Source organism: Odontesthes bonariensis, chromosome 8, assembly GCF_027942865.1.
Source record: "Odontesthes bonariensis isolate fOdoBon6 chromosome 8, fOdoBon6.hap1, whole genome shotgun sequence".
Lineage (NCBI taxonomy): Eukaryota > Metazoa > Chordata > Actinopteri > Atheriniformes > Atherinopsidae > Odontesthes > Odontesthes bonariensis.
Genome location: NC_134513.1, coordinates 24,948,077 through 24,975,022, shown reverse-complemented (window position 1 = coordinate 24,975,022; position 26,946 = coordinate 24,948,077). Strand labels below are relative to the sequence as shown.

Genomic DNA, 26,946 nt, shown 5'->3' with positions numbered 1-26,946 from the left:
ATCTGATAACAGCGGAAACTTGTTTTACTCAGGAGTGACTGAATGTAAATAAGTTGGTGGCCTCTTTGTGTGAAAGGCACAGGTTTTTTCTTCAAGTGTATACAAAGCTACAGTTAACGCTAGCTAGTTAGCAGCAGTTAGCTAGCATCTTTGTTAGCTCCGGTTATATTTAGTTTGAAGGTTAAGTAGAGAATGAGTGAATGTGGTGCTAAAACGTGGCTACTTCATGTGACAGTAAATTTAAACGGAGTAGACTTTATAGTTCTCGCTGTACCGTGGTACTGGTGATCTGACTTCCGGTTAAATCATGAAGCATTGATTGATGTAACTGTGCGGTTTAACCGCTAGAGGGCAGTAATAACGGCCGTTTAATTTCCCAGCGCTTCTTCGTGGCAGATATGAATGAATAAACACACACAATAAGGTCTGTGGAACACAAACATGATGCATGATGAACTTCTCCACTGTAACGTGTGTTTAGGTAGAATTAAGACACTTCTGAGGCTCCAACAACTTTCTGCTTTCAGCCTTTCTGCTGCACAGGATGCAGAAGCTGCAAACTCTCCTGAAAAACCTTGTTTTTAAAATGGAATTATTATTTTTCAGTGCTTTTGACAGTTCTGACTCTTTGAATATAAGGTGACTCAGACATATTGCATCATAATCAGACCTCTACGTGATGAAGGACACTGCTTGGCCACAGAGTTGGAAACATGGCTGCTGATGGAAACTGAAGTCTCAGCTTTTAACTCAACATGACACTTTTCTTTGGACACACTTCCCCTCCTGTGGGCTCATTCACTCCTTCAGGCATTAAGCTGCTGCGCTGCCAACATTTGGACACAATATAGATGCAGATGACTCTGAGAGCGTGTCCGATGGCTCAAATGAAAAGTTGATCTGTATGGATGGGGAATATTTTGCTCAGTTTAACTGAACGCTCACATGTAAAGTAGAAACACACAGTCTCATGTGAGGGAAAGTCAATAAGTGTCCCAGTTAGAATTCATTTGGACAAATAAAAATCATGGTATGAATGAATAAGCACTAAAGGCGTTGATCTGATACGTGATTGATAACAGCCGAGACTGATGGACAATCCCTGCACTTACACACATCTCAAGTAGTTTGTAAAAGGGGGAATAAAAGGAACTTTAATCCTTTTCAATTCTCATATTGTTATGTTTTCATGTTGTTGTAGTGGCTCAGGTTTCTAGCATCTAATAATTACGCTTTTAACTTTATTTCTCCCTGTCTCCAGCCTGTGAGCTTGTATTTGGGCCCTTCATTTCTCTTCCTTCACTCCTGAGTAAAACAAGTTTCCGCTGTCATCAGATCAAACAGCTTTATATTACATCTGTGAGGTGCAGCACCATACATTCCTCCAGAACCACTTCCGCTACACCGGCTTCAGGAGCCAGTAGGAACTTTGTCCGTCTCTGGCGTCACATATAATTACCAATGGGAGAGCAGCTAGTCTGGAACAAGCCCCGCCCCCTCAGTGGCTTCATCTGCCGGGGCGAAGCACAGAGATCGTTCACTCCGTTAAAGACACCGTTATTATGCCCACTAAATACAGTCTGAGGAACTGAGGAGGACTCTGAAATGTTTCAGCTCACAGGAAAGTTGTCCACGAGAACAAACACAAGAGGCTCCATGTTTTTAAGTGTTAGCTACAGCAGAAAGTTTTCAGCCGTTTGGAGGAGCAGACAGGAGTCCAGCAGCTGAGGAGTGAACCCCAAAAACTGATTCAACACGCCTAAAAAGACAACATATAGAAACTAGTGTCTGCGACATTTGGGATGTTTTCTCTGCTGTACTTGGCTTCAGCAGCCGTTTAAAGCAGCAACTGACGCCTTCGCTCTCACAGCCAGCAGACAAAAAAGCAGCCGGCGCAGAGGCGAGGGCCAAGGGACCGTCTACAAAGTGCAACACCTGCTACAGAAATATTCAATAACTCCGCTCTAACGAGTCTTAATGTCACTAAAATCACTGCAGACATCAACAGCCTCCTGTTGGTTCCACAAACACAGCTTGTGCTTAATTTGGTGCGTGTGTGTGTGAGTATGTTGTTCTGAACAATTTACCAACATCTGTATTACAGACTGCGGTGTCACCTCAGGAGACTCTGATATCCTGCTGGTTATCCTACAACAGGTGTGTGCAGCAGGAACAGGAAAAGGATGGATGAGATCTTTATGATATGATGGAGGTTGGAGCTTCAACAAAAAGATGAGAAAAGTTTATATATTTCCACATTTATTTTCTTCACGGAGTTTCTGCATCATGAAACTGACATCATGCAGTTTATCTTTACACCACAAGAGGGCAGAAAAGTCCCCTTCCGTCACAGTTCCAGCAGATATTAGTTACATTAGAGCTGAACTGAACATGGATCAGTAACATTTATTCAGTCCTGATCATCAGTGTTTGTCCAGTTATGGTAACAAAGACAAACTGGTCACATGTGGCACCATTAAAGATGATTGACAGCCCTTAAATGCTGTAAACTGCTTTCAGTCTCCTCTGTAACTGATGACTTCAACATGTTGAAGAGCTGTTTGATCCAACCCTGAACTCATTCATTCATTCATATATATCGTCTCACACTGATTCTCCACACTTTGATGAAAATGTGTCCCACAAAGAAAAGTGATCATTCATTTCTTTAGATCTAAAATAGAGGCAGCTGGGAACAGAGGGACAACAAGACGCGCCAAGATACAACTCATGCATGTTATGGAAACAAGAAAATGATAAGAATGCTCAGTGAGAGCAGCCAGACGACATTTTTTCACAGAGAAGAGATGAAGGATAAGAAGCTGCTTCACTGAAATCCTCCTGATGAAGATGAAGCTGGAACTAAAGTCTCTCTTTACTCATTAGAAAGATGCAGAAAGAAGAATGTTGAAGAAAAAGTTGTTAGAGGAGATGTTGATAGATCTTCTTCATTAAGGGACATCTTTTTCATCTTTGTTTCTGATCAAACCTTTACTCTGAATGTTTTATACTTTGGAGGGGTTGATAGATTTCTTCATGAGCTGGTTGAAAACAGCCGTTTCAAACAGGAATCTCAGCTTGTAAACTCAGACATGCAAAGATGGCCGATGCTCATCACATTCACAGCTCAGACGCTCCTGCTTTAATGTGTGAGAGCAGGAAAAGAAAGCCTGAAGTGTCAGATTACTGAAGATGTCAGAGTCCAGAAGAAGCTCTGTGACTGACATGAACGTTCGGAGTCAGGAACCATCAGCCATTCATCCAGAACCGCTTCCACCACACCGCCTCCTGGATTCAGGAGCCAGTAGAAATGTGTCCCCTGCTGACATCATAGATGGTAACCAATGGGAGAGCAGCTGAGAGTTTGGAATAAACCCCGCCCCTTCACTGTCTGCTTCTGCTCTTTCATGGCAGCTGCTCAGATACTTCCACTTTATTCATTTCACTTAGTTTGGAACCTTCCTGAATAAGAAAGACTGTTGGACCCTTAGCAAAAAGTAGTACTTGAAGTTCATTTTATTAAGCATGCTTGAGTATAAGTATAGCAAGTTTACTACGTACCATGTACTTGTAGTGTACTAGAAAGTATACTAATTTAATACTTCTTCAGACTAAATATGAACATTTTTCAGTTTATAAAAGTATACTTTAAGTATACATTATAAGGTCATTTTAAGTTTACAAAAGTACACTCATCTATATACTACTGATGTACTAGGTATATACTTCCAGTCCACATTTTAGTTTTTTTCAAGTATACTTTAACTCTACATTTCTAAAACTAAAAAAATAATAGTACTAAAAATAATACTTGTTGTATAACTTAAGTGTACTTGTAAGTTTGCTTAGCATATTAGTTGTAGCATACTGGTTATGTTTATGTATTTGTCAGACACTTTTATCCAAAGTGACTTACACTGGTAGGAGGGTACGGTGAGGGGGTCTCGCCTAAGGACCCCTACTGCAGGTAGTGCCTTTCATGCAGGGGATTTAAACCCAGGGCACCCACATTAGATGGGACAGTCACTATCCATTCAAATATTTATACCTGAAATATACTTCTTAAAGTTAACTCATACTGTCTGTATACTAGACTGTAATGTATTTACAAAATCACAAGACAGAATTTTGAGAACGAGTTTGATATATATATATATATATATATATATAACATTTTAAAATATACCATACAGTGTATTTACAGATACCTGCTGTTTAAATCATTAAAGATGTGCATTTAAAAAACAAAGAGCCTCAATGAAATAAAGTCTTTCTTCGCTGAGTCAATGACTTGACCTTTTTCTGTACTTGGATCAAGATAAACAGTAACAAAGTATTAGTACTTTGTGGCAGAAAGAAGTCAAAAGTATACTAAAGTACAAGTATAAGCTTTAATACTAAAGTCTTAGTATAAATGTTCTTAGTCTTAGACTTTTCTTTATACTTTTCAGTATAAGCCAAGTATACTTCACTATACTATTCTTAAGTATACAAAATATAGTATATAACAAGTAAACTTCAAGTATACTGCCTCAGTTTTGGTATAAAATAAGTATATTCATGGTACACTTGAATAAAGTAGTTTTTGCTAAGGGGGGCAGAGTGTGAGGTGGGTGGATGCAGCGTGACAGAAGGCAGAGGGAAGGGCGGCTTCAGACCAGAACCTACAGTGGTTCTGACAAAGTGAGGATGAGTATTATCCATAAGCACTGATCAGCTGACTTCCTTTACCTAAAGCCAAGCAGCTCCCTCATGACGGGTCACATGACATGTCAACAGGAATGAGAGGAAGCTGAGCTGTGAGCCTCTGCTGGCAGATGAGGTGGTGACAGAAATCTGACAACATTCCAGCTGACAGCAGCAGTTCACCTGCAACAATGTCAGGAAGCCTCAGTGTTCAGGTGGGAGTCGCACAGACTCACACACACACTGATGTGTTTGTTCAAAGCTTCCACCTGGTGAAGTGACCCACAGTTAAAGTTCTGACAGGACTGCTGCAGAACAGATGTTCACACATCTGTCAGAGTCTGTCTGTCTGTCTGTTTCTGTGTGTGACTTCTGCTGTTTTATCTTTCCTCCATCAGGAAACTCAGCGTTCCAGAGAACTGAACCTTCAGGTTTTACAGGTAAGCTGCAACAGAGGCATTTTATAGGAGGGCCGGGTGTGAGTCCGTCAGTGTTTCCAGCTCAGCTCGGATGAAGTCCTCCGTCTGTCAGCGCTCTGCAGCTCCAACCACCCAACGCCTCCATCTGTGAGGAAAAGCAGGAGTCTGCGGTGAGTCTCTTTCATGTTTCAGCTTCTTTAGTCTGTCAAAGTGTTGCTGCTTCAGCAGGAAACAGCTGATCAGACTGACTGCAGAAACCTTATTGATCCTGCAGGGAAACAGCTCTGTTACAACACTCAGTTAAGAAAGGAGGAAACAGGGGAGTGGAAATAGATCAGAATGTGAAGAAGGCAGAAAGTGTGAAAACATGATGAGACGTGTTTAGATGTTGGCTTGTGGGCTGGATATTTGTTTTTAAATGTGGGAATATGGAGCGTCCTGGCCTTCACAGGAGTGAACGTCAGACTTCAGCTCAGAGTCACTGACCCATCCCACCTGTTTACTGCCTCTGAGTCTGTTCAGGAGCAGCTGGAGACAAATGGAGGAAGTTTTTAGACCAACAGCTGACAGTATGCAGCCAGTTGTTCTGTCTGCATCGGTGTGCCAGCAGCAGCTGTTTGCACATGCTCAGATGTGTTGTTGTGGCTGCTCAGACAGGGTGTGTAGTGGAGGAGGAGGAGGGCACTGTTCATAACGCCCAGTTCATTAAACACCTGCTGGCTTTATCAATGATCTCTGTGGACTGCAGTTTCAATCAATTTAGAGAAAGAAATACTTTCAGAATAATGTCAGTAAGAGAAATAAAATAAACCTCTGAAAATAAATCCTGAAATAAATACATCACATAAATATAAAGAAAGGATGAAGTTAAAGAAATAAAAGATTTATCGATTTACATCTCTGAATGTACATCACTGATTGACTAATATCATCAATATTTCAAAGCTGTTTCTGTCTCCATGTTTTAATTCCTTATGAGGATTTGAAAGAAGAAATCCACTTAGGGGCGTAAGTAGGGGCGTAAGTAGGGGCGTGGACAGGGAGGAGTCGGGTGCTCCGACATGTGCGCTCAATTCCACTTGATTGGGATGTACAAACGAAATGTGCTTGGATTGATGCGTGCACACAGATTCATACATCCGACGTTGGAGGGCATTTGGGTTTGAGCGTATGCCATGTTTCAGTAGGAAATCCATGCAAGTCTTTGTACATGAGGCCCCAGCTCTCTGCTGCTTCCAACACACCCAACACAGAAAATCTGCTGTTGTTAGAGGAGCAGTCAGAGGTCTCTGCTGCTGCTGGGACTCCTCACTCAGAGGATGTCCAGCTTGTGTAGAATCATCCCCAGGCCTCTGCAGCTCAACACGGCAAGAGGAAGGTTACAGATTCAGAAAGCTATCCCACTCCCTCTGTGGGCAGCACTCAGAGGGAGTTTTGTTGTCGGCTCAGAGAGCTGGGCTGGACAGAAACAGTCTAAATACAGATAAGGTTTCTACACATACTTCTGCAGCTGTCACTGAGCACTGATGTTGAAGATGATCGTCCTGTGGTGACCAGTTGTGGGTCAGACTAAATACAGAGCACCTTGAACTAATACAGATCATCCCTTTCTTCAGTAAAGCATAAAGTATGTGCTTTTATAAAGTCCTCTAAAAGTGGTCAAAAGTCTTAAAACACAACTCATTCCTTTATGTTTTGCCAGGAAAAATGGGAAAAAAGATGGAGCAATTTATTTTAACACATGCAAGCATGAATGGAAATACAGGATAGAAGACAATCTATTTTTATAATTCCAACAAGACTGAATGTGGATGTTTGCTCTGAGCTCCTTTATTCTCCAACACAGCCTGAACCCTCTCAGACGAGCTTTCTGTCATTTCTTTAAGGAGTCTTCAGGAATAGTTCTCCAGGCTTCTTGAAGGACATCCCAAAGCTCTTCTTTGGATGTGGGCTGCCTTTTGTTCCGTTCTCTGCTAACATGATCCCACACTGCTTCAGTAATGTTGAGGTCCGGGCTCTGGGGAGGATTCATCCCTCCATCAGACCTGTTGCCACTGATTTTCAGCCCACTTCTTGTGTCATTTGGCATAGCTCAGCCTTTTCTCCCTGTTTCCCTTCCTTAAGAACGGCTTCTTGACAGCCACCCTTCCATGGAGCCCATTTCTGATGAGGCTTGGGCCAACAGCAGATGGATCAGCTGAAGGTCCAGGTGCATCTCTCAGGTCCTGTGTCAGGTCTTTGCTGGATTTTTTCCTCTTTCTTAATACCAACACTTTAGAGACGGATGACAGGTAAGAAGCAAACCTACCGGGAACAATTCAGAAGAGAACAGGAGGAAGCCCCATCGCGAGCTGATCTGAGGGTGATTAAATGCTCACAATAAGCAAATATTACAGAGTCACTACAATAACTAAACATCAGGGACACTCATACCTGCAGGAGCAGCGGAGCTCAGATAAGGCAAGGCAAGGCAATTTTATTTATAGAGCACAATTCATACACAGGGCAATTCAAAGTGCTTCACAGCTACATAAAATCACAAGAAGGCAATAAAATCATTAAAAAGAAATAAAATAATAAAATTAAAAAATTAAAAATTAAAAAAATAATAATTAAAAACCCATTAAAATAATCATTAATTAATTAAAAAGGGAAGAGTGCAGATAAAATACTTTCAGGTGTCATATGCACAGCTAAATAGAACTGTTTTCAGCCTGGATTTAAACATTGTCAAAGTTGAGGCATGTCTCACATCTTCTGGAAGACTGTTCCAGATTTTAGGGGCATAAAACTGAAACGCAGCCTCACCTTGTTTAGTCCTGACTCTGGGCACCCGCAGGAGACCCCTCCCTGAGGTTCTCAGAGCCCGAGTTGGTTCATATGGCTTTAACATGTCAGAGATGTACTTTGGCGCTTGACCATGAAGAGACTTGTACACAAGCAAAGCTGTTTAAAAGTCTATTCTCTGAGCGACAGGAAGCCAGTGCAGAGACCTGAGCACTGGACTAATATGGTCTTAAGATAACAGGGCATGCACTCAACACCGGAGGAGAGCTCAAAGCGTGACAGGTACACAAACTGCCATCGAGCAGTTTATAAACTGCAAGAAGACCCGATTGGTCAGTGATTGCAGCAATCAGGAAACTCAATAAAGTTCCTGCCACATACTGTTTGGCTTTTCAAAGATCTGCAGGTTTCTACTTGTCAGAAAGTCAGAGCCGTCTCTCTTTGACATGAATGTGATGATCATACAGGGTGTAGAGTCTGCTGTCAGAGCAGACTGTCAGAGAGGAAGTGGAGACACTTTGAATAAGGACTGGAGGAAGCTGCAGCAGCAGCTGTTGTTTCTCTCTGAGCTGGTGAGAAAGAAAAGTCTCTGCTGGACTTTTTTGTTGCTGCAGCTCAAACTCTGAGTGTGATGTTGCTGTGTGTGTGAGGACACTTAGATTAATGTGTGAGATATGAATGGGAGTGTCAGCGTTGGGTTGGGCCCTCAAAAGGTATTTGTGAGTATCACAAACACACTGATATGAACTCACCTGATTTCCTGTAAAGGAAAAGGGGCGGAGCCTCAGACCAGGTGAACCAGTTTTATCAGATTATGAAGCAACACAGACACATTCAGACGGTTCAGGCTCCATTGAGTCGACAGCCGCAGGATGAAACCTGAAGTCAGAGTCAGGGTGAGTGTTAACAACATTCTTCTTATTTCTGTCAGAGTCTCTGAGTGGGTTTCCTCTCTGTGGACTGCAGAGAAAGAAGAAGCAGAACTCAGCAGTGTGTGTCCGGTGTTAAAACAAAGCTGATCAGACTGCTCTGAGACAAAGAACTGATCCAACTCAGGTGTAAAATCATCAAGTTCAGATTGTTTCAACTTTCTGATTCACTGCTTAGTTCAGATTGTTTCAGCTTTCTGATTCACTGCTTAGTTCAGATTGTTTCAGCTTTCTGATTCACTCTTTAGTTCAGATTGTTTCAACTTTCTGATTCACTGCTTAGTTCAGATTGTTTCAGCTTTCTGATTCACTGCTTAGTTCAGATTGTTTCAGCTTTCTGATTCCCTGTTTAGTTCAGATTGTTTCAGCTTTCTGATTCACTCTTTAGTTCAGATTGTTTCAACTTTCTGATTCACTGCTTAGTTCAGATTGTTTCAGCTTTCTGGTTCACTGCTTAGTTCAGATTGTTTCAGCTTTCTGATTCACTCTTTAGTTCAGATTGTTTCAGCTTTCTGATTCACTCTTTAGTTCAGAATGTTTCAGCTTTCTGATTCACTGTTTAGTTCAGATTGTTTCAGCTTTCTGATTCACTCTTTAGTTCAGATTGTTTCAGCTTTCTGATTCACTGCTTAGTTCAGATTGTTTCAGCTTTCTGATTCACTGCTTAGTTCAGAATGTTTCAGCTTTCTGATTCACTGCTTAGTTCAGATTGTTTCAGCTTTCTGATTCACTGTTTAGTTCAGATTGTTTCAGCTTTCTGATTCACTGTTTAGTTCAGATTGTTTCAGCTTTCTGATTCACTGCTTAATTAAGATTGTTTCAGCTTTCTGATTCACTGTTTAGTTCAGATTGTTTCAGCTTTCTGATTCACTGTTTAGTTCAGATTGTTTCAGCTTTCTGATTCACTGTTTAGTTCAGATTGTTTCAGCTTTCTGATTCACTGCTTAGTTCAGATTGTTTCAGCTTTCTGATCCACTGTTTAGTTCAGATTGTTTCAGCTTTCTGATTCACTGCTTAGTTCAGATTGTTTCAGCTTTCTGATTCACTCTTTAATTCAGATTGTTTCAGCTTTCTGATTCACTGCTTAGTTCAGATTGTTTCAGCTTTCTGATTCACTGTTTAGTTCAGATTGTTTCAGCTTTCTAAATCACTGTTTAGTTCAGATTGTTTCAGCTTTCTGATTCACTGCTTAGTTCAGATTGTTTCAACTTTCTGATTCACTGTTTAGTTCAGATTGTTTCAGCTTTCTGATTCACTCTTTAGTTCAGATTTTTTCAGCTTTCTGATTCACTCTTTAGTTCAGATTGTTTCAGCTTTCAGATTCACTCTTTAATTCAGATTGTTTCAGCTTTCTGATTCACTGCTTAGTTCAGATTGTTTCAGCTTTCTGATTCACTGTTTAGTTCAGATTGTTTCAGCTTTCTGATTCACTGTTTAGTTCAGATTGTTTCGGCTTTCTGATTCGCTGCTTAGTTCAGATTGTTTCGGCTTTCTGATTCACTGTTTAGTTCAGATTATTTCAGCTTTCTGATTCACTCTTTAGTTCAGATTGTTTCAGCTTTCTGATTCACTGCTTAGTTCAGATTGTTTCAGCTTTCTTATTCACTGCTTAGTTCAGATTGTTTCAGCTTTCTGATTCACTGTTTAGTTCAGATTTTTTCAGCTTTCTGATTCACTCTTTAGTTCAGATTGTTTCAGCTTTCTGATTCCCTGTTTAGTTCAGATTGTTTCAGCTTTCAGATTCACTCTTTAATTCAGATTGTTTCAGCTTTCTGATTCACTGTTTAGTTCAGATTATTTCAGCTTTCTGATTCACTCTTTAGTTCAGATTGTTTCAGCTTTCTGATTCACTGCTTAGTTCAGATTGTTTCAGCTTTCTTATTCACTGCTTAGTTCAGATTGTTTCAGCTTTCTGATTCACTGTTTAGTTCAGATTGTTTCAGCTTTCTGATTCACTGTTTAGTTCAGATTGTTTCAGCTTTCTGATTCACTGCTTAGTTCAGATTGTTTCAACTTTCTGATTCACTGCTTAGTTCAGATTGTTTCAGCTTTCTGATTCCCTGTTTAGTTCAGATTGTTTCAGCTTTCTGATTCACTCTTTAATTCAGATTGTTTCAGCTTTCTGATTCACTGCTTAGTTCAGATTGTTTCAGCTTTCTGATTCACTGTTTAGTTCAGATTGTTTCAGCTTTCTGATTCACTGTTTAGTTTAGATTGTTTCAGCTTTCTGATTCACTGTTTAGTTCAGATTGTTTCAGCTTTCTGATTCACTGTTTAGTTCAGATTGTTTCAGCTTTCTGATTCACTGCTTAGTTCAGATTGTTTCGGCTTTCTGATTCACTGTTTAGTTCAGATTATTTCAGCTTTCTGATTCACTCTTTAGTTCAGATTGTTTCAGCTTTCTGATTCACTCTTTAGTTCAGATTGTTTCAGCTTTCTGATTCACTCTTTAGTTCAGATTGTTTCAGCTTTCTGATTCACTGCTTAGTTCAGATTGTTGGGTGTGAGGCAGCTGTTGGTATGACTGATGAAGAAGGCAACAACTTTCATCCTCCAGCAAAGATTTTCTTTCCTTTGGCGGCCATTTTCTCTGCTGAAGCTGCGTCACTGCTGGGGGACGCGTTGCTATGATCACCACTTTGAGAACATTTCTGTTCCTGAATCATTTCTACAGATTGTGAGACGTCTCATCAGAAGCTGGATCATTACTGAAGGAGTTTACTGACAGAATGAGTGTATGAACATGTAAATAACACACAGATAAACACAGTGAAGCTAATGTGTTTAATCAGGACTTCAGAGCAGCTTTGGCAGCAGTAACTCATCTGTAAATCCAAACTCCACAAAGCTGCATCAGCTGATCAGCTGGGTCAGCACAAACTGAGTCTGACGGCTCGGAGGAAAGAAATTATGTCTCCTTTCTCTAAAAGTTCCTTCTGACGTGGAACAGAAAGAAAAGCAGGAGGTTAAAGCTTGTTTCAGTTTGGCTGTGAGACTTAAACAGACGTGTTTGTCTTCATTCTTTTCTTCTCTCAGACTGACTGAAGTCCAGAAGATGGACAGAGCAGAGTCTGCAGCATGCAGCGGTCGCTCTATGAACAGGAACCCATCCAGACCTCCAGAACTCAGTGATGGACCTGGACCATCAGACACAAAGTAAGAGAACTGCTCCTGAAGGGGGGGTCAGCTTATTATCTGGATATATCACCATGGCAACATATACAGGCAACACAAACAGGGTGTGAATCATGTTGAACATATTCAGGGTATATTTTGGTTATTTAGATTAACTACCAATCAGATCAGTGTGAGCAGCGTCAGGATGCAGGTCATCAACTCCGTTATTCTGAGACATGCTTCATGGTTCAGACTCCTGATCAGGTGGCAACAGTCAACAAAACACACAGAGGTGGAGGTCAGAGGCTGTAACACTCACTGCTGCAGACTGCTGTTTTAATCTTGTCTGAGTTTGGTGACCCAGGCTAAAAGTGTGTTAAAATGTTTTTAAAAACGGATTCTTCTGAGCTACATACACAGCAACAATCTCCTGCAGGTACAGAACATGATGTTAAACAGGAAGTAACAAACCGTCATTTAAAAAGGAAATCCTTTCTCTCCTTTAAAATGTCTTGACCAAGATAGGCAGCAGCTCAGGGTTCTATGAAGCAGGATCAATATATCCAGTTTATCTGTCTAAGTAATCTGGTTAACTAACCCAAACCATGGATATCTGACCAATGTCACACCGCGGTGAGGTCAAGTGGGTTTTTGTCTCGTCTAATGTCATGTTTCGTCATTTCCTGTTTTATTTTGAAAGGTTAACTCTCCTCTCGTTTCAGGTCACTCGCCCTTCCTCTCGTGCTCCGTCTGATTGTTGTATGAATGATTCCACCTGTTCCCTGTCATCCCTGTGTGCATAAGAGTCTGCATCTCCCCCCGTCTTGTGCCAGTGTGTCGTATCTGTCCGATTGATGTGCATCACTCTCGCCTTTGTTCCAAGCCTGACCATAGCCATATTTTCAAGTATTGCCTTTTGGTATTATTACTCTTCAAGAGAGGTTTTTTTGTTTTTTGATAATGTTTGATAAATTAGTCCTGTTAAAGTAACAGTGTAAGTTTATTTTTTTTTCTTGTTTTTCCTCCCAGTTGGAGTGATTTCTGTTTTGTAAATTTTCATAGTGTAGCTCCTGTACGTGATTTGTTTTTTTCCTCCGTAGCAGGAGTGACTTTTAGTTAAAGATACAGTTTGATAGACCCTTTTGTTTGTTCCTCCGCATAGTGGAGTGATTTTGATTTCCTTGATAAATTTTCATAGATATACTTCTCTAATTTTGGAGAAGTGTATAACTATATATATATATATTGCAGTAGCACTTTCCACAATCAAAAATTAAGTGGTACTTATCTGGGGGGGCTCAGTAGGGTTTCGATGCGTGTCCACGAAAAACATCAATCACTGCATGCCGTCATCTTTATGCTTGTTTATTCCAAGGACTCAAGGTTTCATTTAACTCAAAACAAACATTTCATTTTCTCACGAGTCACGACTCACGATCGAAAAGATTGCTGCGTGAAGCTCCCCCGGATTCTCAAAGCTGAACTAAATCACCCCCTAACATATATCACCTGTGCCTCTACCTGGCTCGCCGTGGCCAAACCCACCTTCCTCCTACTCTGCCCACGAGCGCAGGAAACAAAACTTAGGCAGCAATGCAGTCTATACATATATATATATACATAATAATAATTCTATAGCCTGTTTCGTTTCTCTCTCTGGAGAGTCTTGATAACATCTGCTCCTACAATAAAAGCTTTGGATATAACATCTCCTGCTCCTGCGTCCTCCATTCCCTGGGTGTCACAACCAAGTGGTCCTACAATGCTAGTTATCCACTCTAAAAGTCAAAAATGTTTTCTGACTCTGTTTTACATGTGCTCCTTCAGGTAAAACAGGTGGCGTTGGCATCAGCTGACTGATCAGAATCTATGAATCTATCACACTGAAAAGCAGCAGCTGCTGCAGACAAAGCAGGAAGGGAAGAAGACAAAAAGGAAAAAGAATACCAGCAGCTGATAATGTAAAGATATAAATAAATACTTTTAGGGTGTAGAATATTTCCTGGTTTGTGTTTGCAGAGGTCAGCACCACAGACAGAGAGCAGAGTCTCCAGGGTCTGACTGTATGTTTATGAAGAGTGACCGGTCCAAAGGAGGAGCTCCAGACTTTAGAAATGAACCTGGACCCTCAGACAGAAAGTAAGAGAACAGAAACAGAGATTTCAGCATCTTCCATGATCTTCTTACTGGAAAAAAAGGACAAATTGATTCAGGGATAATATCATAAATATATGAATAAAGGATTAAATCAATGAAACAAATAGAAAATTAAATGTCAGGGTAAATAAACAGGTTTTAACAATAACACAGTTAAATGAAGGCAGAAATATCAATTTATTTCACAGTCGGTACATTAATAACAGAGTAAAAAGATCTGTACCTTTTATTTCGTAGCATTTATTGGTATATTCATGTTCTATGTTATCATATATATATATATATGTTATTTTGAAATGAGGCAGCTTCAGTTCTCCATATTAGAGATTATCAGGAGCAGAAACAGTGAAACAGCTGAGTGTATTACGGGAGTGGTAAATGTTACCTGAAGGGAAATGATGTCGCTGCAGCATCAATCATTAGCAAGGATCAGCTGTTCTTATAGATAACATAATAAAACATAAATAATCCGACAAACATGTAGAAAGTTGAAGTGGAGCAGAGATGAAGGTGTGGTAGAAACCTACAGAGGTCTCCATATGTGAGTTGGGGTGTTGCTTCTGTAGCTTAGCAACAACTTAGCTGATGATGTCACACACAGCGTCAGCAGCTAACTCAGGTGAACTCTCTCAGTAGACAACATGGACAGAAGCTCACAGCCAGCAGTTCAACATCTGGGGTGCAGAGACGCTGCTTCTCAGTGACATGTCCAGGATTACAGCATCTGTTGTTAACCAGCTCTGTGATCCTCCTCCTTTCCTGTTAGCGCTCTGTCTGCAGTCTCTGTCTGATATGAGTCACAACATGTTTATTTGAGCAGAGAACACCCTGACCTCAGCCTCAGCAGACAGTATGTGGTGTGGATATGATATGGATTAACTCTCACAGATGAAGAATATCTCCTGATATCTTTATTAGTTCCTGGTCACTGCAGAGAAACTCAGAGGGTCAGAACCCTCCAGAGGTTCCTGGTCTCTGTGGAAGGTTCCTGCAGAGGAAACGTGGCCTCTGATGTCAGTCAGATAGAAAAGCTGTAATGTGATCTAAGAGGACTGTTCCACAGAGGAAAGCTTCTGATTCTCTGCAGCGGTTTGTGTGTTCACAGCTTCTTAAATGGTTTTAATGAGATAATTTCTCAGAGATTGATGTGATATGAATAACAACATGTTTGTGTTTGCAGAGGTCAGCACCACAGACAGAGAGCAGAGTCTCCAGGATCTGACTGTCTGTCTATGAAGAGTGACCGGTCCATGGGTATTCAGCCAGACTTTAGAAATGAACCTGGACCCTCAGACAGAAAGTAAGAGAACAGAAACAGAGATTTCAGCATCTCCCATGATCTTCTTGTTGCATTTGGATTTTTTTAAACTCAGCTTTAATATTGAAAAGAGCACAAATATCCAGTTAAGAAGGTTAGCACGCTGACCTTCCAGCCGCCCCATCAACAAAGGACAGAAAGTCATGTAATCTGATGTGATCAGCAACAACTCAGACCAGCCTGTCAATAGGACAGCTGGTCTGAAGTCTTTGGGAAGTGAGGTTCCAGTCACTTCTAGCTGCTTCCAGACATCCAGTAAAGTAAGACAGCTACATTTGAGTTCATTTAAATCTTTGAGAACAGTAGAAACTGCAGCCCAGTGTGGGCCACAAGAAAGGAAACAATCAGCTCAAGTCAAACAGAGGATTCAAGTTTAACACTCCATGCTACTCTGAGCAATGTATGGAGAGTTCACTCAGAGGCACAGCTGACCGTGAGCTGCCCTCAAGATGCCATTCTGTCTTTAAATGAAATAAAATCCTGCTTAATTTACAGATTAGTTACATGAAACAAATGAACAGATGACTTAACTGCTAACCTGGACAGTATCTGTTTAATAAATGACCAGGCTTCTTTGCAGTAAGAAGATGGTGATCAACATATTCAGGATTACTAAAGTCTGGATCATAGAGTTCTACAGAAGCTAAAGAAATGTCTTCTAATATGTGTGTTTAATAGTGGTGGGCATAGATTAATTTTTTAAATCTAGATTAATCTCACTGAAATCTTGAAATTAATCTAGATTAATCTAGATTAAAATGGCTCATTCAGAATATGTGTGCTACCCAAGTAATGACTAAAAATCAGTCTTTGAGATCGGGTTTCTTAATACAGGGGGTGCATTAAACCAGGTGCTCATTTCCTGTTTCCAAAACCCATCACTGATTGCTTGAGAAAGCTGTTCTACTTTGATATTTGGTGAAGAAAAAAAAACATGCTCAATAAAATGTACTTGTGTTAAACGGTTTATTCAGTTAAACATGGAAATTAGTACGGTAAGCCTACAAGGTTTACATCAGTAGCTTTTTGTTAATCAGTCCAAGCGCTACTTTTCCTTCTTCTACCAGTCACTAACCCAGCTTATTCACATGCATGGCTCCAGCAGTTTCTCTAGCTTCGCCAACTTCTCATATTCAGCACTTGTTGGGAGGGCCAGAGGGTGCTGCTGTTGAGATAGCGTTGTGTGCAGTGCGTCTCTGTTGCGCCTCACGTGCTTGATCATCTCGAGGTTTGAAATGTCCCACCATTTTACGACACTTGAACTATCCCCGACCTTCATAAACTGCCTAGCACAGGCTTCTGCAAAGTGGCGTTCTTCAGTTTGCTTACCTATTTTGACCCAGTTCCCAACCCAATTTTGAGAATAGATTAACGTCGATATTTTTTATATCGCCCGATAAGACTCTCAAATTATCGCAGCACGTTAACGCCGATAACGGCCCACCACTAGTGTTTAATCAAAGTAAAACTCAGTGAGAACTTACTTTGTTCATTTAGCCACACTCTGTGGGACCAACTGAGCTTAAAACAAATCAGCCACACTTCACCATGACAGAACCCTCCAGAGGTTCCTGCTCTCTGTGGAAGGTTCCTGCAGAGGAAACGTGGCCTCTGATGTCAGTCAGATAGAAAAGCTGTAATGTGATCTAAGAGGACTGTTCCACAGAGGAAAGATTCTGATTCTCTGCAGCAGTTTGTGTGTTCACAGCTTCTTAAATGGTTTTAATGAGAGAATTTCTCAGAGATTGATGTGATATGAATAACAACATGTTTGTGTTTGCAGAGGTCAGCACCACAGACAGAGAGCAGAGTCTCCAGAATCTGACTGTCTGTCTATGAAGAGTGATCGGTCCATGGGTATTCAGCCAGACTTTAGAAATGAACCTGGACCCTCAGACAGAAAGTAAGAGAAGAGTCAATAACTGACTTATGATTCATCTTAAATAAGCTCCCAGTGAGATTATATTATCTTTCAATGAAGGTTTATTTAGTGTCTCTCTTTCTGTAGTTCATGATGGGAAATGAATAAGAAAACTCATTCCACATTTAATCATGTTGCAACAAGGAAACATCTGCATACAGAGGCTGTGATGCAGATGTTCAAAGATACTAAGTTCTAAACAAGCTTCTACAGGGTAAACAGACGTTCACATTTTGTTCATACGAGTCATGAGACATTCTCTTCTGCCCCTCTGGGGGCAGACAGTGGTGTCGATTGTGCCGAGGCTGTGGAATATCCTCTTCCCGGAGCAGACGGTGCCGCTGATGCCACCAAGGCTGTGGGACATTCCCCTCTGAGAGCACTGAGAGCAGGCAGGGGCGACCTCCGAGTGCAGCTGTTATTCTCATGCATAGGTACAAGAGTGGCAGCATGAGCAGTTACACAGAGGTAGAAATGATTATGTGAGCATAAAGGATAAAAAGTTCTTCTATCAGTTCTTCTTTGGTCCTCCTTCATGGAGTTCTGCTTGGTTCAACATGCAGCGTCCGTTACAGCCTGAAACCACCTGTCCTGGTTGGTCCAGGTGAGTCTGCAGCTGTTTCATGACTCTGAACTTGTTGATAAGTTTACAGACTTCATAAACATAGATTTCTTTGAAGATTTCCATATTTTAGGATTTTTCAAACTCTGCATTTAAGTCCAAACATGCTAAATGTCCTGATAAAGAGGTTAACCTGCTGCTGTCTCATGTTGCCATGGCAGCAGATGGGAGAACAGCACTCAGTGTGATGTCAAACCAAGATGGCTGCGCACAATCTGACGTGGCCCAAGTTTTTTACAGGAGGGTAGATGCTGCCTGCTCAGGCGCACTGTGGCCGTCACAGAACCTTTTCTTTTAGATTCTGATCATTTCAAGTTTAGTTGAAATTATTCTAAACTCTACTTCCAGTTCAGGAGCAACATGGACCCTGAACACGTGTTCGTCTGTGATGTCAGTACACTTATTGGCTCTTTGTGATTACTAAAGAGTTTATTTATTTCTTAATTCTAAAAATAGCAAATGTAGAAAAGGATTAGCATGAATTTAAAATCTAATGTAATGTTTTCTGTAGAGCAGCAGCAGTAATATTCACACAGTGAAGTCAGCACATAAACTGAATATTGATCCCAATGTAAAATGTTGCTGCAGGAAGGTTTGAGTTTATATTCAGAGTTCATGCCAAAGGGAGTTATTTTAAAATGATTTTAGTGATGAAGACATGTGTTGACAGAGGGCGGAAGAGGGGCGGTGTTTGTGAGGAGGAGCAGCTGTCCTGCTGTGCTCTGTGTCAGGACGTCCTGAAGGATCCGGTCTCTGCCAGCTGTGGACACTGGTTCTGCAGACAGTGCATCACCTCATACTGGGACCAGTCTGCTCCCTCAGGAGGCTCATACTGGGACAAGTCTGCTTCCTCAGGAGGCTCATACTGGGACCAGTCTGCTCCCTCAGGAGGCTCATACTGGGACCAGTCTGCTCCCTCAGGAGGCTCATACTGGGACCAGTCTGCTCCCTCAGGAGGCTCATACTGGGACCAGTCTGCTTCCTCAGGAGGCTCATACTGGGACCAGTCTGCTTCCTCAGGAGGCTCATACTGGGACCAGTCTGCTTCCTCGGGAGGCTCCTCCTGTCCCCAGTGTGGAAAAAGATCCAGAACCAGAGCTGCACCAGGTCAGATATTTCTGTTAACCCGTTACTACCTGATGCATCACGTGTGTTTTTACCTCATGAAATCAAGTTTGATTTTACACAAAGCTTTGGGTCTGATGGTTAACGTGCTGTTTTAATGCAGACACATTGTGGTGTCAAACAGAACAACAACAGTTGTTAGGACCTGACTCACATGGACACAACAGAAGAGACACACCATGAATTAAAGTCAGAGAATCATTTTAATAACTATCATCAGACTGAATTTATACGCCAAATCCAACCTTCATATCACGAGGTGTGGAAATCAGTTAAATCAGAGGTGGATCATATGAGTAGAATTAAACTAAACGAACACAATGACCAAGATGGCAGCACATTGTGTAGAAGAGCAGAGTGATTAGACTGAAATCAGGACTAAAGGAGCCAAAGTAACACAGAAGGAGCCACAGGTGTCCTAAATCACAGAAATCACCTCCCAGCAGGACAGACAGACACTCGTTAATACCACAACCAACCACAAGAGGACCCACGGGGTCATCACAAAGTTCATCAGGAACATCATTTAACATCCGCCTTGTTTTCCTGTTTACTGATCATTTTACTGAGAGGTGGAAGGAAAAGAAAAGTTTTCAGTGTGAAGCCAAAAACATGTTCAACTGGGGTCAGAAAGATAAAGAAGAACAAGTCCTGATGAATTGAATCTACTGTGTTTGTGTTTGGTCTCATTTGTTCTTTGTTCAGCAGATGTTGGTCTGCAGGAGGTTTTAGATGAACATAAGATCAGTCTGAGGAGGAGATGTGAACATGTGACTGAAGGAACTGATGGAACAGGAGGTGGAACCCTCCTCAATAGGATCTACACTGAGCTCTACATCACAGAGGGACAGAGTGAAGAGGTTCATACCCAGCATGAGGTGAGGCAGCTGGAGACGGCTTCCAGGACCCTCCATGACACTCCAATCAGGTGCCACGACATCTTCAAAGCCTTACCTGAGCAGCAGGGAGCCATCAGAGTGGTTCTGACCAACGGCGTCGCTGGTGTTGGAAAAACCTTCTCAGTGCTGAAGTTCACTCTGGACTGGGCCGAGGGCCTGGAGAACCAGGATGTCAGTGTGGTGATCCTGCTTTCCTTCAGGGAGCTGAACCTGATCAGAGAGGAGCAGCACAGTCTTCTCACGCTGCTCCATGTTTTCCATCCAACATTACAGAAGCTCCCAGCAGAGCAGCTGGCCAGCTGCACCATTCTGTTCATCTTTGACGGCCTGGATGAAAGCAGACTGTCTCTGGAGTTCAGCAACAGGGAGGTTGTGTCTGAGGTCACACAGAAGTCATCAGTCAGCGTGCTGCTGACAAACCTCATCAGGGGGAACCTGCTTCCCTCGGCTCGCGTCTGGATAACTTCCCGACCTGCAGCAGCCAATCGGATCCCTCCTACGTGTGTTGGCAGGGTAACAGAAGTACGAGGCTTCACCGATTCCCAGAAGGAGGAGTACTTCAGGAGGAGATTCAGAGATGAGGAGCGGTCCAGCAGAATCAGCTCCCACATCCAGGCATCCAGGAGCCTCCACATCATGTGTGGAATCCCAGTCTTCTGCTGGATCACTGCTACAGTTCTGGAGCACATGTTGACCACAAAGCAGAGAGCAGAGCTGCCCAAGACCACCACTGACATGTACTCCCACTTCCTGCTGGTTCAGACACAGAGGAAGAAGAACAAGTACCACCAGGGACATGAGACGAGTCCACAGGAGCTGACGGAGGCTGACAGGGACGTTCTTCTGAAGCTGGGGAGGCTGGCGTTTGAACATCTGGAGAAAGGAAACATCATGTTCTACCAAGAAGACCTGGAGCAGTGTGGCCTGGATGTCACAGAGGCATCGCTGTATTCAGGAGTTTGTACAGAGATCTTCAAAAGAGAGTGTGTGATCTTCCAGAAACCAGTTTACTGCTTTGTTCATCTGAGTGTTCAGGAGTTTCTGGCTGCAGTCTACATGATGCACTGTTACACCAACAGGAACACTGAGGTGCTGAAGAGCTTCCTGGGAGAAGACTACCGTTACTTATCTCTGGATTACTTCCTGAAGAAAGTGATGGAGAAATCCCTCAACAGTAAAAATGGCCACCTGGACCTGTTTGTCCGCTTCCTTCATGGCCTCTCTGTGGAGTCCAACCAGGGACTCTTAGCAGGCCTGCTGGGTCAGACACAGAACAGAACACAAATGATAAAAAGAGTCATCAACAACCTGAAGAAGATGAACAGTGATTACATTCCTCCTGACAGAAGCATCAACATCTTCCACTGTCTGATGGAGATGAACGACCTCTCAGTTCATCAGGAGATCCAAAAGTTCCTGAAGTCAGAGAACAGATCAGAGGACAGACTCTCTGAGATCCAGTGCTCAGCTCTGGCCTACATGCTGCAGATGTCAGAGGAGGTTCTGGAGGAGTTGGACCTGGAGGAGTACAACACAACAGCTGAGGGACGAAGGAGACTGATTCCAGCTGTGAGGAACTGCAGAAAGGCTCGGTGAGTTGATGTGTTCTTGGACTTCATGAGTCAGTGTAGATTTGTAGTTTAGTTCCCTAAAAGCCGTTTCTACACATGAACAGCGGAGATGTTCTGGAGAATCTGCAGACAGGTTCATCTGGACCTCTTCCAGAGTTTCTGGTCACATGTGCTTCACAGCAGGAGACTTCCTGTTGGAGATGTGAGGGAGGGGTGGTGGGAGATAACTGTGTAGAGTGCACAGGACACGCTGCAAATATTAGGCTGTGGAAACTGCTGTGTTTACTTTCCAGCACACTAAGAGGCAGAAGAGGCTCCTTGTTGTGTTAATATCCTTACTGCATGTATGTGAAGAGTTTTACAAAAGTGATGAGTGAACAGAAAGCAATTTTCAAACGCATTGCATTTAACACTGCAGTTTTACAGGTTCGGTTTATTTATTTATTTTGAAATCGATGCCCATATATGTCTATTAGCAATCTGGTCAAAATAAAGTTCTTTATTTGAAGCACAATTCTACAAACTTACTGGACTTAACTTTCTAACTACTTACTGAAAAAGAGTTGGTGCTTAAAGTGCTTCACCGACCTGAAATTTAAATTAAAACATCTCAAGATAAATTAAATAAAAAGAAAATGTAAATTAAAATTGCAAGTGTTTTAAGGGCTTCAAACTGAACATCTCATGGCTCAATGTCTTATGGACTATCCTCCATTGCAGTCACATGCCCCTCGGATGGCCAACTCCTGTACTTGGGTTAAATATATATATCAGTGTATTCACCGGTCTTCCTCTCCTCAAGATACGGCCGTACACAGTGACGCATTCCTGAACGATCAGGAATGCCATGTACTCACTGTTCGCAATTAGCACAGACTTCTTTTTTTTTTTTTTCAATGTATCTGCGATAGGGATGTTAACCAATGACTGTATGACCGATGGTTGACCGAATCAACGTCGTCTGGTTAGAATATTTCTGCCGTAGGTTTAACAAAAAAACCTCACTATATCTTTAGAAATGATATGTGAGCATGAGCCATCCCACGATGGAAGAACAACCGCAGCAGAGCTCACGTAGCGCCCTCCTCAGAGGTCCTCTCATTTTGACGTGAGAAGTTAAGTGTTGTGTGTAGGCTAATGCAAATGTATCCTGACGGCAATAGTGTGACAACCTTCACTGCCAGCTTGTTAGTGGCTGCGTGTGGACTAGGGCTGAACGATATATCGTTATCGTATCTATATCGAGATATGAACATTCAAGAAAGTAATTTAGAAAAAGCAACGATATAAACGATATATTTCCCCCGCGCTCGCCCTGCTTATACAGCTCCGGCAGTCACCATAAACATTACTTTTAAGATTGCGCTCGAACGCACCCCACCGCCAGCCAACCACAAAGCTTATTTCACGCTTGCTGTGGATCGACAGCTGAAGCCAGCCAATGACAAACATAGGAGGGTGGGAGTGAGGGAGAAGTAGACTGAGACGCACACAGCCACACACATTCACGGGGTTTTACTTGACGTCACTTCCGTATTTTCTAAGCGCGCAAACCTAAGTGGTGGGCAACTGGAGCTGGATCTCATTGAAAACCCTGTGTTTTGTCTGCCACTTTTTTGCCCAAAATGCCTCAGTTTTGTGCCGTTTTTGGATGTTGCAATCGGTCTAACTGAGAGAAGGGAAAGGGTTACTATCGAGTACCTAAGGTAATCGCCCATAGAGGTGAGAAATGGAAAAAACTCACAGAACAACGCCGCAAAAAGTGGATAGCTAACCTACGTTTACAGACTGGAGGAGCTGAATCTGCAAATGTTCGTGTCTGCGGTGACCACTTTGTCAAAGGTATGTGCGAAATCTAACTGTTTAGTAGTAGTGCAGTAAAGTATTATGTTGTTAAATGCCAATCAACAGTAATGTAATGCGGGCTACGTTTGGGCCAGTGTTAATTTCGTCAACCAGGACGATGACGAAAATATTTTGTTAACGCCCCTTTTTCCCGTGACGATGACGCACAAAATTGCTTCCAGAAAATAAAAATGACGAGAATAAAAAATGATTTTCGTTAACGAGACTAAGACAAGACGAAATTTGCAAGCCATGGACGAATGGACATTAAAAAATGTAATTGTTTATAATTAATTTGTCATTTGTAATTGTTAATAAATGTTTCTTGATGTAGAAAAGGCTCCAAAGTTGTGTTGGTCAGTTCAGAGCGGAGCGGCCCCCTGCTGGTCATGTAGCGTAACTGTTGGTGCTCGGTTAGAACAGGTGTGTGCCCTGATGAGTCGAGGGAAGATCGAGCTGTTGATTAATGTCCCGGCAAGTGGTGTGTGTGTAAATGAAACGTGAGTATGGCTGTATATATTGTTTATGTAATGTATTCAGGTTGCTGCAGTCGTAGCTTCTGTTGCTTTGATGTGTAACTCGCCATGTGTATGCTAGTTGTAGCAGTTAGCTCACCTGCCTCTGATTGAGTGTAGACTACGTCACGTCACGTGTTATGTCTGTTGTTAGTGCTCCGACTCATTACATGTGATGTTTACAGTGAGTGTTAGGTAATGTTACCATGTGATATTGTTTATGTGTTTAATAATAATAAGTCAGGTGAAGTGTGTTTAGGACTGTGATAGTGGGAATTAGAGGCAAATGGAGATGTAGTAATTTCAGTACTCCTTTATTAGAGAGAAAGAGCTTATTCTTTATTCATTTGGGTAAAATGACTAAAATTTGACTAAGACTAAAATTGATTTTCGACATTGTGACTAAGACTAAGACTAAATTAAAAAAAGCTGACGAAATTAACACTGGTTTGGGCTTTGTTTTGAAGGCTGCCCCAGCGCGTTGTTGACTGCTGAGTCAGTGGACTGGGCTCCGACGTCAGTATTTGGATATTTGGATCTCGGCATTTTATCAAAACAAACATTTTTGATTGTTATTTGAGTGCCAACATTCACAGCTCGGCATTCAACATCTTAAGTTCTGCTTTACTGCCCAGCCCTGCACTACACACTGCATTTTTCATTGGGATAATGCACCATAAACAACACAGAAAACAAACTTACCCTGGCGAACACCAAAAAACAATCATTCTGTAGACTTTTTACTCCGAGTTTGCTGATCCATCCGCTTTGGTAATAGTTGTATGCCTCCAAACCTTTGTGGGCCTTCATCTGTTGCTTGGTGTAGTAAGAAGTCTGAAGAACCAGGTAGCTCGTTATGTCCACAGCCTCTATATTCGGCAATTCGTTCCGGTCTTGCGAAAATTCAGACATTTTTATTAAGTATGGGTCACGCCCAATGTATTTCCCTACGGACGCCAAATACCTTTCCCTATATACCGGCTCCAAACCACTACAATATTCACTCATCTCCATATTCTCCATGTTGTTGCTATGCTGTAGTCAAGCGTCCAGCCCACCAACTTAAATTTGCGCACTCCCGTGATGACGTAACTGAAACCCAGCTATTGTGTCACGTCAAATGCAGGAAGATGAGATCAGATTAATCACAGATGTGAAGAACAATGTTCATCAGAGGACATTACATTCACATCACTGTGTTCAGTTAGAATATGAGTTCAGTTAGTTTTTACTGTGCAGATTTTATTATATTTTCTCTCATCACAGACTTGCTGGTTGTGAACTCTCAGAGACTCACTGTGAAGTTGTGGCCTCTGCTCTGAAGTCCAACCCCTCCCATCTGAAAGAACTGGACCTGAGTAACAACAAGCTGACGGATCCAGGAGTGGAACATCTGTCTGCTGGACTGGAAAGTCCAAACTGCAGACTGGAGACTCTGAGGTCAGTTCACTGCAGCTCTTTTAGTTTAAATGATTTACTGTTATGTTAAAATGATGAAAATATTCAGTGTTTCCACATTTCTAAATTAAGCTTCTCTTACATTTTTCACCTGCCAAAGCAGTTATTTTCTCAGTTTCTTAAAAAAAACAGTAACTTAGAAAGATGGTTCTGGTTATAAACCATTTCTCTTTAGTCATAAAAGAAGACAAAACCCTTTAGATCAGACTTAAAAATGGAGCAGCTGAAATGTTTCTTTCACTCGTCCTTCTGGGTTCATCTGAGAGATCTTTGATCAGTAAAGTTTGGAAAGCTGGATGAAGATTAAGCTGCAACACAAACTGACAGATCTGCTGCTTCTGCTGCTCATTTGAACATGACAAATGTGCAGAGTTCAGTCACTTTAACTACAATGACTCAGTCTCCTTTGGGTACTGAGCAACATCTTCACCTCTGAGCTTTTGTCCATTACAGTGCTGAAACATGGCAGTGCTAAAAGATCAGCAAATAACTGGTGACTTATGTCCCAGTGTCTTCTATCCACCTGATAACAACTGATCATTGGAATCCTTTTATCTGCTTTACTATTTCATGTTGTTGCCAAAGTCTGCAGATTACTTTGACTGTAGACATAAAGCAGGCCTTTGCTGTTTCTGCCCTGGTAAATATATCAATGGGTTCTAAAGATGCCTCAGTTAAATGCTCTGCTGCTGAAGCCGGTTTGTGAACCAGGTTTTATGTTCACCAAGAGGTTTTGAAGTGGCCCTCACCGTTACTTCTCTTGAAACTGGAGCAGGTTTGTGTCAGGTTTTGGGGTTGGGGGTGAAGGTGGGAAGGTAGGACACAGATGCGGATTTCCAAAGTAAAAGCTGATTTATTAATAACAACAAAAATAACAAGGTTCAAACTAAAAGTGCGGCTGAGCCAGTTTCAAAAACATAACTGGGAAAAAACAAACAAAAGATTTTCATGGCATGGAATAATTAAATACTTAGCTTAAGCCGGGCAGGTTGGGACAGACAGGTCATGAACACTAACAAAGAACCAACAAACAGACAGGGGAGACAAGAGACTAAATAGAGGGCTGGGAGTGATTGGAGACAATGGACAGGTGAGGGGAATGAACTAATTACCTGAGTGAGGGAAGTGAGGGGAAAAACAATGGCAAAACGAAAGTTACGTATGTAACTACGGTTCTATGAATCCTGGATGACCGCCAGAGGCGGTGCTTTCAAGCACTGGATGATACATCTTGCGCATGCGCAGGTCGAGTGTTAATACCAACAACGTCACTCGTGACCCCCTGCTGACCCCGGAGAGCCTATATACTTCCGGCAACATCAGCAGGTCAGTCCTTACAGAATCTTCTCGCGAGTATACGAGGATTCTGAGTGACAGAACGCTCTGGCGGTCATCCAGGATTCATAGAACCGTAGTTACATACGTAACTTTCGTTCTATTTCATCCTTACTGACCGCCAGAGGCGGTGCTTTGAAGCACTGGATGACTAATACCAAAAGAGTCACGAGGAATCCGGCACTTACTCACTTTATTGAGAGGAAGCAGCAGAGTCGGGCAGCAGGACCACAGCCAACGGG

General features: G+C 42.0%; 1 protein-coding gene across 5 annotated transcripts in view; it reads left to right on the top strand.

Annotated features, from left to right (window-relative positions):
- The first annotated feature begins 5,123 nt into the window (after window positions 1-5,123).
- LOC142385509 (NACHT, LRR and PYD domains-containing protein 3-like) overlaps window positions 5,124-26,946 on the top strand; it is a 40,765-nt gene continuing 18,942 nt past the window's right edge. Inside the window, exons 1-8 of one of the 5 annotated variants that reach the window (XM_075472116.1) lie at window positions 5,124-5,275; window positions 11,858-11,977; window positions 13,958-14,077; window positions 15,276-15,395; window positions 17,197-17,316; window positions 18,627-19,063; window positions 19,787-21,572; window positions 25,178-25,351. In XM_075472116.1, the coding sequence (XP_075328231.1) occupies window positions 11,877-11,977; window positions 13,958-14,077; window positions 15,276-15,395; window positions 17,197-17,316; window positions 18,627-19,063; window positions 19,787-21,572; window positions 25,178-25,351 (2,858 nt within the window). In that variant the 5' untranslated portion in view covers window positions 5,124-5,275; window positions 11,858-11,876. Of the gene's footprint in view, window positions 5,276-8,701; window positions 8,789-11,857; window positions 11,978-13,957; window positions 14,078-15,275; window positions 15,396-17,196; window positions 17,317-18,626; window positions 19,064-19,786; window positions 21,573-25,177; window positions 25,352-26,946 lie in introns of those variants that run through there. The other 4 variants (XM_075472118.1, XM_075472117.1, XM_075472119.1 and 1 more) reach the window with 4 other exon arrangements.